The sequence below is a fragment of the Stenella coeruleoalba genome, assembly GCF_951394435.1.
Source record: "Stenella coeruleoalba genome assembly, chromosome: 13".
In the NCBI taxonomy this organism is placed as follows: domain Eukaryota; kingdom Metazoa; phylum Chordata; class Mammalia; order Artiodactyla; family Delphinidae; genus Stenella; species Stenella coeruleoalba.
Window position 1 is genome coordinate 71,109,033 of NC_137159.1, and position 16,465 is coordinate 71,125,497.

General features: G+C 39.6%; 1 protein-coding gene across 8 annotated transcripts in view; it reads right to left on the minus strand.

Moving 5' to 3' along the window:
* The window catches only part of NCOA1 (nuclear receptor coactivator 1), a 261,529-nt gene that overhangs the window by 27,356 nt on the left and 217,708 nt on the right, over window positions 1–16,465 (minus strand). For all 8 annotated transcript variants that reach the window (XM_079940466.1, XM_079940461.1, XM_079940462.1 and 5 more), the window contains 2 exons: window positions 3,468–3,569; window positions 1,135–1,537 (listed from right to left, as the gene is read on the minus strand). In XM_079940466.1, coding sequence (XP_079796592.1) covers window positions 1,135–1,537; window positions 3,468–3,569 — 505 coding nt within the window. The remainder of the gene's footprint in view (window positions 1–1,134; window positions 1,538–3,467; window positions 3,570–16,465) is intronic.

The window sequence follows — 16,465 nt, forward strand, 5'->3', positions numbered from 1 at the left end:
TGCCATTAATTTTGCATCAAAGTTTAATTAAACCTGGTGGATTAATCAAATGTGTTTTATTGCCACTACCTATTAGAATCTCCAAGTGATAGAAGAAAAATTTTAAAAAGATATCATTACCTAGGACAAAGGGAGTAGGACAGAGACACTGCAAATGAAAGATTAAAAAAGAACAAAGCTTTTGAAAGCCAGAAAGCTGCCTGATATTTCAGAGGAATAGCTTACAACCTAAGCAGCTAAGGGTGGTGACACCAATGAGAAGTCTGAGATAATCTGTGAAGACTGATTATCCTTATGTAATCTATCAAAAAAACTTTCCAAGATAATTTTAAAAATTTGTATGCAAATTTTGAGTTAATGTACTTACACCCATTGTCTGACATGGACTCTCATAAGATTCTTATAGGGATCCATGAGAGAAAGTAAGAATATGCTTTGCAGACAAAACGTTAAAAATTTTCGTGTCAGGTCCTTATGGATCCTCTAATTTAATCATCTTAGCTTTATGTAAGAGACAAGCCTCAAACCACTCAACCATTTAGTGGCAAGAGCTGAACCTAGAGCCTGGATCTCCTGACTCCAACACCAACGTCTTTTCTGTCTTTTGGCCGTGCCCCGCGGCTTGCATGATCTCAGTTCCGCCCAGGCCAGGGCAGTGAAAGCCCGGAATCCTAACCACTAGGCCACCAGGGAACTCCCTCAGCATCTTTCTTCTTCAGCAAATTGCCTCAATGTCAGTGAACTGAAACACATGTGAAAAGAGAGACCTAAGCCTGTATGTGGTATAGTCGTCCCTTGGTATCCATAGGGAATTGGTTCCAGGACCCTCATGGATACCAAAATCCATGGATGCTCAAGTCCCTTATATAAAATGGAGAAACAGAACCTATGCACATCCTCCCATATACTAAATCATCTCTAGATTACTTGTAAAACCTAATACAATGTAAATGCTATGTAAATAGTTCCCAGAGTGCAGCCAATCCAAATTTGCTTTTAGGAACTTTCTGGAATTTTTTTTTGGGGGGGGTGGATATTTTCGATTTGGGGTTGTTGAATCCACAGGTATGGAACCTGTGGATGCTGAGGGCCAACTGTACTTATAAAAGCAACATAAAGGTGTAATCCTCATACCTGATCCTGGGTACTGGAAGACATTCTGCTGCATCTGAGGACTGATTCCAGTGCCAAACTGGCCTCCCATGTTTCCTGTCATGCCTCTGTTCACCATGCTGTTGCGGTTGGCCAAGGTTGCCTCAGGATTTGCTGCCAGTTGTGAAAATGGGCTGGTAGAAGCAGGTGGGGTTCCTGGATTTGTACCATAGTTTGGTGGGTAGGGGAATTGCTGCGGAGCACCCTGAGGAAGACGGGGGTTCCCCATTTGAACTGGCAGTCCAGATGAGGGAGGGAGGTTGTTCCCAAAGCTCTGTTGCCTCATAAGCATGGCTCTTTGCTGCTGTATTAGCTGCCTCTGTCGGTGCTGTTGACTATATAGCTCCCGCTGGCGCTGTGCCAACATTTGGGCATTCAGGGGTGGCTAAAAAAGAGAGAAAAAAATCCTCACTTACTAATATTATTATGATTACCACCTATCTTAGACAGCTTACAGGATTAAGACTAGTAGCTTGGAGCAACAGAATATGTAGCAATGATCAGTGTACAAGGGAAACTAAAACAGAAAAGGAAGAAAACCTCTTAAGTAATAGCTACAGGAGAGAAAATAAGTACATTTTACAGATTAAAGTCACACAGGACTGACAAAAGTCTAAGAAAGCATATATTGATTAGTATTATAATATAGGCCATGAAAACTATTAAGAGAAACATGAAAACCATAAAGAAGAGAAATAAAATGTGCCTGATGACTTCTATCTTATCTGGCATTAGGTTGTTAGGGGACATTTTCTTTTTCATTTCCAAAAAATTCACTGTGTTTCTAGTATGGTGAAACTTAGTTTTCCCTTTTCTCTTAGAGATCATTTATTCCACTTTACTTAAATGAAATGTGATAACAGGTGATTTTAATTTTCTGTATTTTCCAAATTATCTATAATGAATGTGCATTATCTTCACAATTAGAAAAATCTACAAATACCATTAAAAAAGGAAGAATCAGAAATCTGGGATCCAATGCCAAATCGTCACTTAAAAAGCAAATAATTAATTAGAAACAAAATAATAAGCAGAAATAAATGAACCCAGGTATCTTATATTATTGTTGCAGTGTAAGACTGCTCCAGGCACTAGAGTAAGTGTTTTAATAGTTATAATATTATGAATGATGAAAGAAGTGGTAAAATTAGGTTGAAGTCACTTTCTGGTCTAACTTGCAAAGCAACATGGCATGTCAATAAAGCCTTCATCAGAAAATGTCCGTTCAGGTTGAGGAGCTGATTAAAGCATACAGCTCCATAAAAATGAAAATTGCCAACCAGATGAAGTCTACTCTGGAAGAAACTGTGACATAATGACTTCCTGATAGAATCTGTCTTTATGTGAATTCCAACAGTGGGGTCTTGTTTCCTTATAACCTAATTACCCTTGCATGAGCTAACCACTGAGATTTTTAAGACAGAGAAACCCAAGTCTGGATCCATGAAGATGTCAACACCTGCTGCTAAACAGCAGTTTCTATCAATATTTATCCTTTTGGTTAGTATTTGCTCCCAATCCTTCTAGGTTCATTTTATGGAGAAGTGTTTTGTTCGAATCCTCTCTAAAATACCTCATCCCCCAAATTTTTGTGTAATTTGTTGGGAAACCATAAAAAAAGTGGTTGAGGGAAATCCCTGGTGGTCCAGTGGTTAGGACTTGGCGCTTTCACTGCCGTGGGCCCGGGTTCAATCCCTGGTCAGGGAACTAAGATCCCACAAGCTGCGTGGTGCAGCCAAAAAAAAAAAAAGTGGTTGAAGCAAAAATATTAAAGTACATGCAGAAGTTAAATAGGGAGGAAGCACTAGATAACACTTAGAAGCCTACACCGTTCTTTTTATGTTTAGTTCCAATGGCTCTGGGTTCTTACACAAGGATCATTAAAACAAATAAAAACCAAAATGCTGACGCTCAGACTAAGTGGAGAACGCAAGGTAGTTAAGATAACTAAGCAATGTGTGACTGGGTTTTGATCAGGTTTCAGGTACCATACACACAGTTTCATATCCGAGGCTTCTTAATACTGGTACTAATCAGGACAGCAATAAGAGTTTTCTACTTAGTCACCTGATATCTAATAGCAATGACAATAATAACAACAAAATGAAACAAAGAACCCTCAGCTTTACATCAAATATCAGTAAGGGGTATCACAAGTTGATTATAAATTCATTCTAGAAGAAAGCTACAGTACAAACATCATTAAAAGATCAGTTCACAGACCATTTCAAAGACACTCAAGTCAACACTTTAAGAAATACAGTTTGGGTTATGGGTTAGAGAAGTACTAACAATGCCTGGTTTTCTCACGTTACCTGAGGTGTAATTTGCTGCTGCATGCCTGATCTCATACTGATGCCAACAGGAGCGTTTGCTGCAAACTGGTTCAAGATGGCTTGCCGATTTTGGTGGATCAACTAGAGAAAAATGGAAACAATGAGATATATTTCTACATATAAACATATAGCATGGCCCTTTTAGAGTAACACAAACTTTGTATTGATTATTAAGAGGTGCTAGTATTGCAGGTTTAGTAAGATTACTTCCCATGTTTATTTGCCAAAAGGTTGGCAATTCCTAACATTTATCAAATATTTTCTGCCTACCAAACTCTAAACAGGGCAGAGCATTTAAAAGTAGAATACAGGACTTCTCTGGTGGCACAGTGGTTAAGAATCTGCCTGCCAATGCAGGGGACACGGGTTCGAGCCCTGGACCGGGAAGATCCCATATGCCACGGAGCAACTAAACCCGTGCACCACAACTACTGAGGCTGTGCTCTAGAGCCTGCGAGCCACAACTACTGAGCCCGCGTGCCACAACTACTGAAGCCTGTGCACCTAGAGCCCGTGCTCCACAATAAGAGAAGCCACCGCACTGAGAAGCCCATGCAATGCAACGAAGAGTAGCTCCCACTCGCCGTAACTAGAGAAAGCCCGTGCACAGCAGCAAAGACCCAACGCAGCCAAGAATAAAAGAATAAATTAATTAAAAAAACAGTAGAATACATACACACAACATACATATATATATACGTACATACATATGTATAAATGCATATATACCTACATGCATAAATATATTATATGTGTATGTATTCTACTTTTAAATGCTCTGCCATATTGTGTTCTGCAGTGTTTATACATATATATATATACACATAAACATGTTTATCATGCTTTTTAAAACATGTTAATACTTAGTTATTTCAGATTCACCAAGATGGTGGAGGAGTAGGAGGACACGGAGTTCATCTCCTTCCACAAATGCATCAAGAATACATGGAACAATTCTCACAGAACACCAGATGAACACTAGTAGAAGACCTTGGACACCGGAAAGGACAGAAAAGATCCCTGCATAACTGGGCAGGATGAAAGAAAGAAGGGAAAAAGAAGAGGAGAGGAAGTGGGACGGGATCTGCGCCCCTGGCGGGGAGCTAAAGCAGAAAAGAGGTTCCTGCATCCAGGGAAGCCCCCTCACCAATGGGGAAATCAGTTGGGACAGAAGGGGAGCATCTGAGGCTGTTGGAGGAGGGTGAAATGGCTGGTCTGTGGCAGACAGGACAGACCTACACAGATGGTCTGCACCACAGCCCTCCACACCCCAGACTGGGACGTGTGTCTGCCGGTGCACATGGGCGCTGAGAGCTGGAACATGGGGACTGGAGAGCAAACCTGCAGGGAGGACTGCTGTTGGCTGTGAGAAGATAGCCTAAGGGGACAGGAGGGAGGAAATCCACAACGAGGAATGCTTGTGGAGGAAACCCAGACTGCCATGGAAGCAAGGCACCTCTGTTGCGTGACGCACAGGGGGTGGAGCTGCCACTGCAGCCTCTCTCTCCCCATGTGCTGGGCCCCTGCCGTTCCAGGTGCTAAAAAAAGCCCCCACCAGGGCTGACCTTCTTGCACCAGCCGCCAGGTGCTAGGAAAGCCTCCCACCGGGGCCAGATCTCTCGTGCCTGTAGCCACTGGCTTTGCCACACCCCTATCACTGCCAGGACCCCCATGACCCAGGCAGTCGTGCCACCTCTATGCCCTGTCCTCACCAGGGCAGACCCAAGTGCTCCACGGCAGCCTCGGGGGCAGACTCCTGTGGGTGGCCAAAATGCAGAGGTGAGGCTAAAACCACAGCTAAGCCCCAGAGGCAGATCGACTAAGGAAGAGGAACAAAAATCTTTCCGTGCAGCTACACAAACCACAGATTAAATCCCTGCCTTCAGCTTGGTAAACCCTGCATCAATGGAATATCTGAATGGACATGAGTGTTCCCACAACTGAAACTGGCCTAGCTCTAGCAGCTGTGGACTTTGGGGATAGTACACGTGGAAGCTGGGCCAGGTCAGGGTCTTAGCTGCCCCGCAGTGTCCACAGAGGGACCAGAGACCTACCTAGAGGCTTTGGAGGGCTTCCCAGGGAGGTGAAGGTTGGCTGTGACTCACAGTGGGGGCAATGACACTGATAGCTGAGACCAGGAAAATATAATTATTACTATTTTCTTAATGTTTTGTTTTGTTGCTGTTTTTCTATTATTATTTGTTCTTATTTTTATTTAGCTTTAAAAAATTTTTTTATATTTTTAATTGTTTTATATTTCTATTTCTATGTTACTTTTTGTTGTTCTTTTTCTTTGTTTCTTTCCTTTGTTCTATTTTCTTTTTATCTTTTTTCCTTTGTTCTATTTGTTCTTATCTTTTTTAAATCATTTTTTAAAAATCATTTTTGTGTGTTTGTTTTGTTTTCTTTGCTTTTTCCTTCAGTTCCCATTCTGCTTTTCTTTTGTTTTCTATTTTTTGTTTTTGTTGATTTTGTTTTTAATTGTTTGATTTCATTTTGAGGTTCTTTTGTTTGGTTGTTCTCGTTTTTTCTTGTTTTTGTTTCTTATTTTTTATGTGTGTATGTTTTCTTTGTTTTTGTTTGGTTTTGCTTTTACCATTTGTTTGGGGTTTTGTTTGTTTGTTTGTTTTTAATTGTTTTTGTTGCTGTTTGCTTGCCCAGGAAATACTAATTGGCGAGAGCTCTCCTGGAGGTCTCCATCTCAACTCCAAGACCCAGCTCCACCAACTGCTTGCAGGCTTCAGTGCTGAACACCCCAAGCCAAACAACAAGCAAGACGGGAACACAAACCCACCCATCAGCAGACGGGCTGCCTCAAGTTGTACTAAGCCCACAGACATCCCAAAACACACCACCTGACGTGGCCCTGCCCATCAGAGGGACAAGATCCAGCTCCACCACCAGAACACAGGCACGAGTCCCTCCCACCAGGAAGCCTACACAAGCAACTGGACCAACCTCACCCACTGGAGGCAGACACCAGAAGCAAAAGGAACTACAACCCTGCAGCCTGCGGAAAGGAGACCTCAAACAGAGTAAGCCAGACAAAATGAGAAGACAGAGAAATATGTTGCAGACAAAGGAGCAAGGTAAAAACCCACAAGACCAAATAAATAAAGAGGAAATAGGCAATAAACCTGAAAAAGAATACAGAGTAATGATAGTAAAGATGATCCAAAATCTCAGAAATAGAATGGAGGAAATACGAGAAATGTTTAACAAGGACCTAGAAGAACTAAAGAACAAACAGTGATGAACAACACAATAACTGAAGTTAAAAATATACTAGAAGGAATCAACAGCAGAATAACTGATGAAGAAGAACTGATAAGTGAGCTGGAAGACAGAATGGTGGAAATAACTGCTGAGGAACAGAATAAAGAAAAAAGAATGAAGAATTGAGGACAGTCTCAGAGACCTCCAGCACAACATTAAATGCACCAATATTCAAATTATAGGGGTCCTAGAAGAAGAAAAAGAGAAAGCGTGTGAGAAAATATTTGAAAAGATTATAGGCGAAAACTTTCCTAACATGGGAAAGGAAATAGTTAATTCCAGGAAGCACAGAGCCTCCCATACAGGATAAGCCCAAGGAGAAACATGCTGAGACACATATTAACCAAATTAACAAAAAATTAGATACAAAGAAAAAATATTAAAAGCAGCAGGGAAAAGCAATAAATAACATACAAGGGAATCCCCATAAGGTTATCAGCTGATCTTTCAGCAGAAACTCTGCAGGCCAGAAGGGAGTGGCAGGATATATTTAAAGTGATAGGGAGAAACCTACAACCAAAATTACTCTACCCATTAAGGCTCTCATTCAGATTTGATGGAGAAATCAAAAGCTCTACAGACAAGCAAAAGCTAACAGAATTCAGCATCACCAGACGAGCTCTGCAACAAATGCTAAAGGAACTTCTCTAGGCAGGAAAGACAAGAGAAGAAAAAGACCTACAAAAACAAACCCAAGGGGCTTCCCTGGTGGCGCAGTGGTTGAGAGTCCACCTGCCAATGCAGGGGACAAGGGTTCGTGCCCCGGTCCAGGAAGATCCCACATGCTGTGGAGCAGCTGGGACCGTAAGCCATGGCCGCTGAGCCTGCGCATCCGGAGCCTGTGCTCCGCAACGGGAGAGGCCACAACAGTGAGAGGTCCACGTACCACAAAAACAAAAAAAACAAACCCAAAACAATTGAGAAAATGATAATAGGAACACACATATCGATAATTACCTTAAATGTAAATGGATTAATGCTCCAACCAAAAGACAGACTGACTGAATGGATACAAAAACAGGACCTGTATATACGTTGTCTACAAGAGACCTACTTCAGACCTAGGGACACATACAGACGGAAAGTGAGGGGATGGAAAAATATTCCACGCAAATGGAAATCAAAAGAAAGCTAGAGTAGCAATACTCATGTCAGAAAAAATAGACTTTCAAATAAAGACTGTCACAAGAGAGAAGGAAGGACACCACATGACGATCAAGGGATCAAACCAAGAAGAAGATATAATAATTGTAAATATTTATGCACTCAACACAGGAGCACCTCAATACATAAGGCAAATGCTAACAGCCATAAAAGGGGAATTGAGCAGTAACACAGTAATAGTGGGGGACTTTAGCACTCACTCCAATGGATAGATCATCCAGACAGAAAATTAATAAGGAAACACAAGTCTTAAATAACACATGAGACCAGACAGACTTAATTGATATTTATAGGAAATTCCATCTGAAAGCAGCAGAATACACTTTGTTCTCAAGTGCACACAGGACATTCTCCAGGAGAGATCACATCTTGGGTCACAAATCAAGCCTTGGTAAATTTAAGAAAACTGAAATTGTATCAACCATCATTTCTGACCACAATGCTATGAGGTTAGAAATCAATTACAGGAAAAAGAACTGTAAAAATCACAAACACAGGGAGGCTAAACAATGTGCTACTACGTAACCAAGAGATCACTGAAGAAATCAAAAAGGAAATCAAAAAATACCTAGAAACAAATGACAATGAAAACACGATGACCCAAAACCTATGGGTGGCAGCAAGAGCAGTTCTAAGAGGGAAGTTTATAGCAACACAATCCTACATCAAGAAACAGGAAAAATCTCATATAAACAACCTAATCTTACACCTAAAGCAACTACAAAAAGAACAAACAAAACCCAAAGTTACTAGAAGGAAAGAAATCATAAAGATCAGAGCAGAAATAAATGAAAGAGAAACAAAAAAAAACAATAGCAAAAATCAATAAAACAAAGAGTTGGTTCTTTGAGAAGATAAACAAAATTGATAAACCTTTAGTAAGACCCATCAAAAAAAAAAAGGGAGAGGACTCAAATCAATAAAATTAGAATTGAAAAAGGAGAAGCTTCAACTGACACCGCAGAAATACAAAGGATCCTAAGAGACTACTACAAGCAACTATATGCCAATAAAATGGACAACCTGGAAGAAATGGACAAATTCTTAGAAAGGTACAACCTTCCAAGACTGAACCAGGAAGAAATAGAAAATAGGAACAGACCAATCACAAGCACTGAAATTGAAACTGTGATTAAAAATCTTCAAACAGGGCTTCCCTGGTGGCACAGTGGTTGAGAGTCCACCTGCAGATGCAGGGGACACTGGTTCGTGTCCCGGTCCGGGAGGATCCCACATGCCGCGGAGCGGCTGGGCCCGTGAGCCATGGCTGCTGAGCCTGCGTGTCCAGAGCCTGTGCTCCGCAACGGGAGAGGCCACAGCAGTGAGAGGTCCGCGTAACGCAAAAAAAAAAAAAAAAAAAAATCTTCAAACAAACAAAAGTTCAGGACCAGAAAGCTTCACAGGAGAATTCTATCAAATATTTAGAGAAGAGCTAACACCTATCCTTCTCAAACTTTTCCAAAAACTTGCAGAGGGCAGAACACTCCCAAATTCATTCTACAAGGCCACCATCACCCTGATACGAAAACCAGACAAGGATCTCACAAAAAAATGAAAATTACAGGCCAATATCACTGATGAATATAAATACAAAAATCCTTAAAATACTAGCAAACTGAACCCAGCAACACGTTGAAAGGATCATACATCATAATCAAGTGGGATTTATATCAGGGATGCAAAGACTCTTCAATATATGCAAATCAATAAATGTGATACACCATATTAACAAATTGAAGAACAAAAACCATATGATCATCTCAATTGATGCAGAAAAAGCTTTTGACAAAATTCAACACCCATTTATGATAAAAAACACTCTCCAGAAAGTGAGCATAGAGGGAAACTACCTCAACATAATAAAGGCCATATATGACAAATCCACAGCAAACATTATTCTCAATGGTGAAAAACTGAAAGCATTTCCTCTAAAATCAGGAACAAGACAAGGGTGCCCACTCTCACCACTATTATTCAACATAGTTTTGGAAGTCCTAGCCACAGCAATCAGAGAAGAAAAAGAAATAAAACGAATCCAAATTTGCCAAGAAGAGGTAAAACTGTCATTGTTTGCAGATGACATGATACTATACTAAGAAAATCCTAAAGATGCCACCAGAAAACTATTAGAGCTCATCAAGGAATTTAGTAAAGTCACAGGATACAAAGTTAATACACAGAAATCCCTTGCATTCCTGTACACTAACAATGAAAGATCAGAAAGAGAAATTAAGGAAACAATCTCATTCATCACTGCAACAAAAAGAATAAAATACCTAGGAATAAACCTACCTAAGGAGGCAAAAGACCTGTATGCAGAAAACTATAAGATACTGATGAAAGAAATCAAAGACAACACTAACAGATGGAGAGACACACCATGTTCTTGGACTGGAAGAATTAATATTGTGAAAATGACTATACTACCCAAAGCAATCTACAGATTCAATGCAATCCTTTTCAAATTATCAGTGGCATTTTTCACAGAACTAGAGCAAAAAAATGTTACAATTTGTATGGAAACAGAAAACACCTCGAACAGCAAGAGCAATGTTGAGAAAAAAAAAAATGAAGCTGGAGGAATCATCCTCCCTGACTTCAGACTATACTACAGGGCTACAGTAATCAAGACAGTATGGTACTGGCACAAAAACAGAAATATAGATCAATGGAACAGGATAGAAAGCCCAGAGATAAACCCACACACCTGTGGTCACCTAATCTATGAGAAAGGAGGCCAGAATATACAATGGAGAAAAGATAGGCTGTTCAATAAGTGGTGCTGGGAGGGCTTCCCTGGTGGCGCAGTGGTTAAGAATCTGCCTGCCAACGCAGGGGACACGGGTTCGAGCCCTGGTCCAGGAAGATGCCACATGCCACGGAGCACCTAAGCCCGTGTGCCACAACTACCGAGCCTGTGCTCTAGAGCCCACGAGCCACAACTACTGAAGCCCACGTGTCTAGAGGCTGTGCTCCGCAACGAGAAGCCACCACAGCGAGAAGCCCGTGCACCACAATGAAGAGTAGCCCCCGCTCGCTGCAACTAGAGAAAGCCCGCGCAGCAACGAAGACCCAATGCAGCCAAAAATAATAAATAAATAAATACATTTATTAAAAAAAAAATAAGTGGTGCTAGGAGAACTGGACAGCTACATGTAAAAGAATGAAATTACAACAGTCCCCAACACCATACACAAAAATAAACTCAAAATGGATTAAAGGCCTAAATGTAAGGCCAGACACTATAAGACTCTTAGAGGAAAACATAGGAAGAACACTCTTTGACATAAATTGCAGCAAGATCTTTTTTGACCCACGTCCTAGAGTAATGGAAATAAAAAGAAAAATAAACAAATAGGACCTAATTAAACTTAAAAGCTTTTGCACAGTAAAGGAAACCATAAACAAGACGATAAAACAACCCTCAGAATGGGAGAAAATATTTGCAAACAAAGCAACTGACAAAGGATTACTCTCCAAAATATATAAACAGCTCATGCAGCTCAGTATCAGAAAAACAAACAACTCAATCAAAAAATGGGCAGAAGACCTAAATAGACATTTCTCCAAAGAAGGCATACAGATGGCCAACAAACACATGAAAAGATGCTCAACATCACTAATTATTAGAGAAATGCAAATCAAAACTACCTTGAGATATCACCTCACACTGGTCAGAATGGCCATCATCTCAAAATCTACAAACAACAAATGCTGGAGAGGGTGTGGAGAAAAGGGAACCCTCTTGTGCTGTTGGTGGGAATGTAAACTGATACAGCCACTATGGAGAACAGTATGGAAGGTCCTTAAAAAACTAAAAATAGAACTACCACATGACCCAGCAATTCCACTACTGGGCATATACCTAGAGAAAACCATAATTCAAAAAGACACATGCACCCCAATGTTCACTGCAGCACTATTTACAACAGCCAGGACATGAAAGCAATCTAAATGTCCATTGACAGATGAATGGATAAAGAAGATGTGGTACATATATACAATGGAATATTACTCAGCCATAAAATGGAACGAAATTGGGTAATTTGTAGAGACGTGGATGGACCTAGAGACTGTCAGACAGAGTGAAGTAAGTCAGAAAGAGATAAACAAATATCGTATATTAACGCATAATATGTGGAATCTGAAAAAACTGGTATAGATGATCTTATTTACACAGCAGAAATAGAGACACAGACTAGAGAACACACGTATGGATACCAAGGGGGACGTGGGGGTGGGGGTGGGAGGAATTGGGAGATTGGGATTGACATATATACACTACTGATACTATGTATAAAACAGATAACTGAAGAGAACCTACTGTACAGTACAGGGAACTCTACTCAATGCTCTGTGGTGACCTAGATGGCGAAATCCAGAAAAGAGGAGATATATGTATACGTATAGCTGATTCACTTTGCTGTACGGTAGAAACTAACACAACATTGTAAAGCAAGTACACCCCAATAAGAATTTTTTAAAAAAACTTAGTTATTTCAGACACATGCAATAATGGAGAGAAAAGAAACATTGGCCCTAGATCTTAAACTGTTGTGAGTAAAAAAGTAAATATACAATAGGGAACATTCTATAAAGGTCTGGAAGATGAATGGAAAAGCTGAGGTACTTCTGACTTGGAGGGTACCTGTCTGATGGGTACATATTTGGGGAAAATCCGACGTAATTTCATTAGCTGGAGAGAAGTATATAAGAAACAAATGGTCTGAGAAAATGGACTATTTATTTAACTAGAAGAAGTAATTACTTTAGACCAGCATTTCCCAAATTGGTGTTCTAAAGAACATTGTTCTGCAGGATATTAATAGATGTGCCAGGAAAATAGCATGCTGTGCTGTATTAAGCATTGGAAATAATGGGTTACACAAGGTGAAACAGATTTCTTTACTGTATTAATTCTATGAGCCTTTAATTGGCCAAAGCACAGTGCAGAGCTCCCAAGAAGGGGATAAACTATGCAATTTATTTATCATGAACCTTTCTTTCTTACATATAGCCATTAACATTTATTATTATCTCCTAGAACAATCTTCTATGGAACATTAGTTTGAAAGATAATATCTATATCAGGCTTAGGATTCCAGGTCATTGGCATGCCTTAACTTTATCAAATAACAAAACAAGCATCCTTAGAAGTGATATCTCCTGATAAACAACCTATTGCTTAAAGGATTTCTTACTCAATGATTTGATATGAATAAACTTCTCAGAGAGATAACAGTAATAATATCATACTGTTTTGTGTTTATACGGTACTTAATAATATATAAATTATTTATAAAATACACGGACATATCAATGTATTTTATTATATTCATATTTAATACATTTAATATATTTTAATATACTATTTGCAAACTAGAAAGCCTATGAAAATTTTATAAGAGAATCCAAAGAGCTGCAAACAGCTATCTCCAAAAAGCTCAATTCTCAACTCTAGTTTCATTCATTTTTTGATTCGATTAGATTAGAAAACAAATTGATTTGGAGGGAAAAGCCCAATATAATATAAATATTAAAATTACAACTTTCAGGCACTGTGGAATAGGATAAAACATTCAGAATCACGTCAAAAATAAAGATAAGCAATATTATGGTTCTAAAAGGCTCTTAAGTATGAAAATCTACATACTTCTTAAACTCAACAGACCTTGCACATAAGTTTAAATGAACCATAAGTTTTACAAAGATTTATCAAAAAACTCAGTATATGCAAGATAGTATATAAAGTTTTCAGGCTACAAAAGTGAGCAAATTTCTATTTTCTGGGAACTCTCTGTTCAGTGGCAGAGGCCAATACAGAAGTGCAACGCACAAGCGCTATATTGCATATATAGAGATATGTAGAGCAGCACTGGGGGAGCAACTAACTTAGCCTAGGACCTGAAGGCAGGGACCAAGAGCATGAGTGAGCTCAATGGAACCTTGAAAGGTGAGAATGCCAGGTGGCAAAGAGGATGGCAGAGTTAACTCAAGGCAGAAAGAACAGCAAGTCTAAAAACAGAAGAGAAGGCAATGAGGATAGGTGAAAATACATTAATACTTAGCGATGAAGAGAAGTAAAATTGCCAGAAGTGTGGGAGTTGGGATTCCAAATTTACAGCTTTATATATTCTTTGAATTGTGAGATAACATGAAAATGAAATGGGTGGGGACAGAGGAAAAATGCTTGAGAAGTAGTACAAGTGAGAAAAGAACCTTAGAAAATAAATCAAAACCTTAGAAAATAAATAGGTTACTTTTAGAAGTAGAAGGAATTATTCTAAAAGTAGCAATCTACAAGGACTTTCTGTTAAAGAAAAATTATTCCTGCCCTTGGAAAAACTCAGTTTATCTTCCCCTCCCCTTGACTGTGTGTACAAGCTAACTAATGCTGTGTGCAACAGTCTCACTCTAAGCTGCTGCTTCTTTCTGATGACTAAAATGCTACCCATTTTCCAGTAAGCAGGTCAAATTCTACTTCTTCCAAGGAAGTCTTCCTAAAAGGATCACCATACCCTTTATCTCCTCCAAAACCTTAACCTTTGGGGGTTAGGGAGTGGGAAGAGAGAAGCTGGTAATCCTTAGATTAGAGCTGGTTACACAAATTCAAAAGCCTTTAAAGGTCACATTGCCAGGCTTGTGTTACTAAAGGAGATGTGGTGCTTGAGGCCAGTGGAAGAGCACAAACCCAGCCTATATGCGTAAAATGCACACATGTGCACACATACACAATTCAGGCTTGCTGTCACTTTATCTGCCTGAATGGATTTTTTTCCAGTGCCTTAGCAAGAAGCCCTTCTACAGTAAACCTGAAAGATGATTATCTGGCCAAGAGGTTCTCAACCAGGGGTGACTTCTGCCCCATAAGAAAGAGTTGGCAATATATGACGACATTTTTAGTTACCACAGCTTGGGGAGGGGTTGCTACTAGTATCTGGTGGGTAGAGGCCAGGGATGTTGCTAAACATCCTTCAATGTACCAGTCCCCCAATGCTCATAGTGATGAGGTTGAGAACCCTGATTCAGCCACCACATACATTCTTGCCAAAACAAAGAGTTCTTTAAGGAAGCTTATTCTTTTATCAGGCAGTTTTCATTGCCAGAAACGTTTGCTTTCTGGGATTTACAAAAAATACTCTTTCTGAGCCACAGTTGGTTTAATCTGCAGATGTGGAACCTGCAGATACAGAGGGCTGACTGTACACTATGTTTTGAATACCCCAAGCTGATTGTATGTTCTGAAAATTGCCCATATCTTTTATTCTTTGTATTCATCTCAGTAACTAGTATAGTCCCCCTAAATATATTTTGTGAAAAATTCAATACAGGGGAACTATTAAGTATTTCTTATTGTGCTATCTAATAATGAATGACAAGTTATAACAAGAAGTAGTTTATCTTAAATAATACTCAGAACGTATTATTGTTTCCTTTGTTTCTGTTTTCTTCTTTCTCTTCCCTTAATTCCTCTTTGTGTCCTTTATTCCACCCCAGCATTTAAAAATTATTCCTTAGTCTACCATTAAAAATATTTTTGGGCTTCCCTGGTGGCGCAGGGGTTGAGAGTCCGCCTGCCAATGCAGGGGACACAGGTTCGTGTCCCAGTCCGGGAAGATCCCACATGCCGCGGAGCAGCTGGGCCTGTGAGCCATGGCCGCTGAGCCTGCGCGTCCGGAGCCTGTGCTCCGCAACAGGAGAGGCCACAACAGTGAGAGGCCCGCGTAACGCAAAAAAAACCCAAAAAACAATTTTTCATCCTATGTCAACTCTCTCTTTCTCCCTTTCATCATCTTCCTCCTTTTAAGTGGAATGGAAGCACATTTTATATTATTTGTTATATTTACTGAATATAATTTTATAATAATAGCTAGTATTTACTAAGTGGGACTACATGCCAGGCACTGTGCTAAGAGCTTTACATCTATGCTCTACATCTATTATCTCATTTAATCTACACAACACCTATGAGGTAAAGGAATTACTTATTAGATTCTTTTTACAGATGAGGAATCAGAGGCTTTAAAAGGCTCAATAAATTGACTATCAACCCACCTCAGATAAGGTTAAAACTAGGACTTGAAACTAGAGCTAACTCTTACAGCCATCTTATTATGCTGCCTGTCTAATATAATTTAGCTCCTTCTTCCTCTTCCTTTGTCTATTAGTAAGGCTCCAGGGAATTTCTTTAAATGTTTTTTTAAAAATTCAAAGCAATATAGACATATGGTTAAAAAAATACAAAAGATTAATAACAAGAAGCAACAATCTACAGTCCCGGTCCTGCTTCCCAGAAACAATACTTTTAACAGTTTGGGTTTTGGGTTCTTGATGATTATCCCTGTAACTGCTGCTTATACAATCTTAAATATTTATATCATTATACCTACTCATTATTTGTCATGAGAGAAAATACTTAACTCATCCACAACTCCCAGGACCCCCAAACTATCCCTTCCTCTGTTCTCCTAGTATTATGACATCATTAGGCTTTAATCACTCTAACTACAAACAACATAAACTTCATTTTGTGTTCA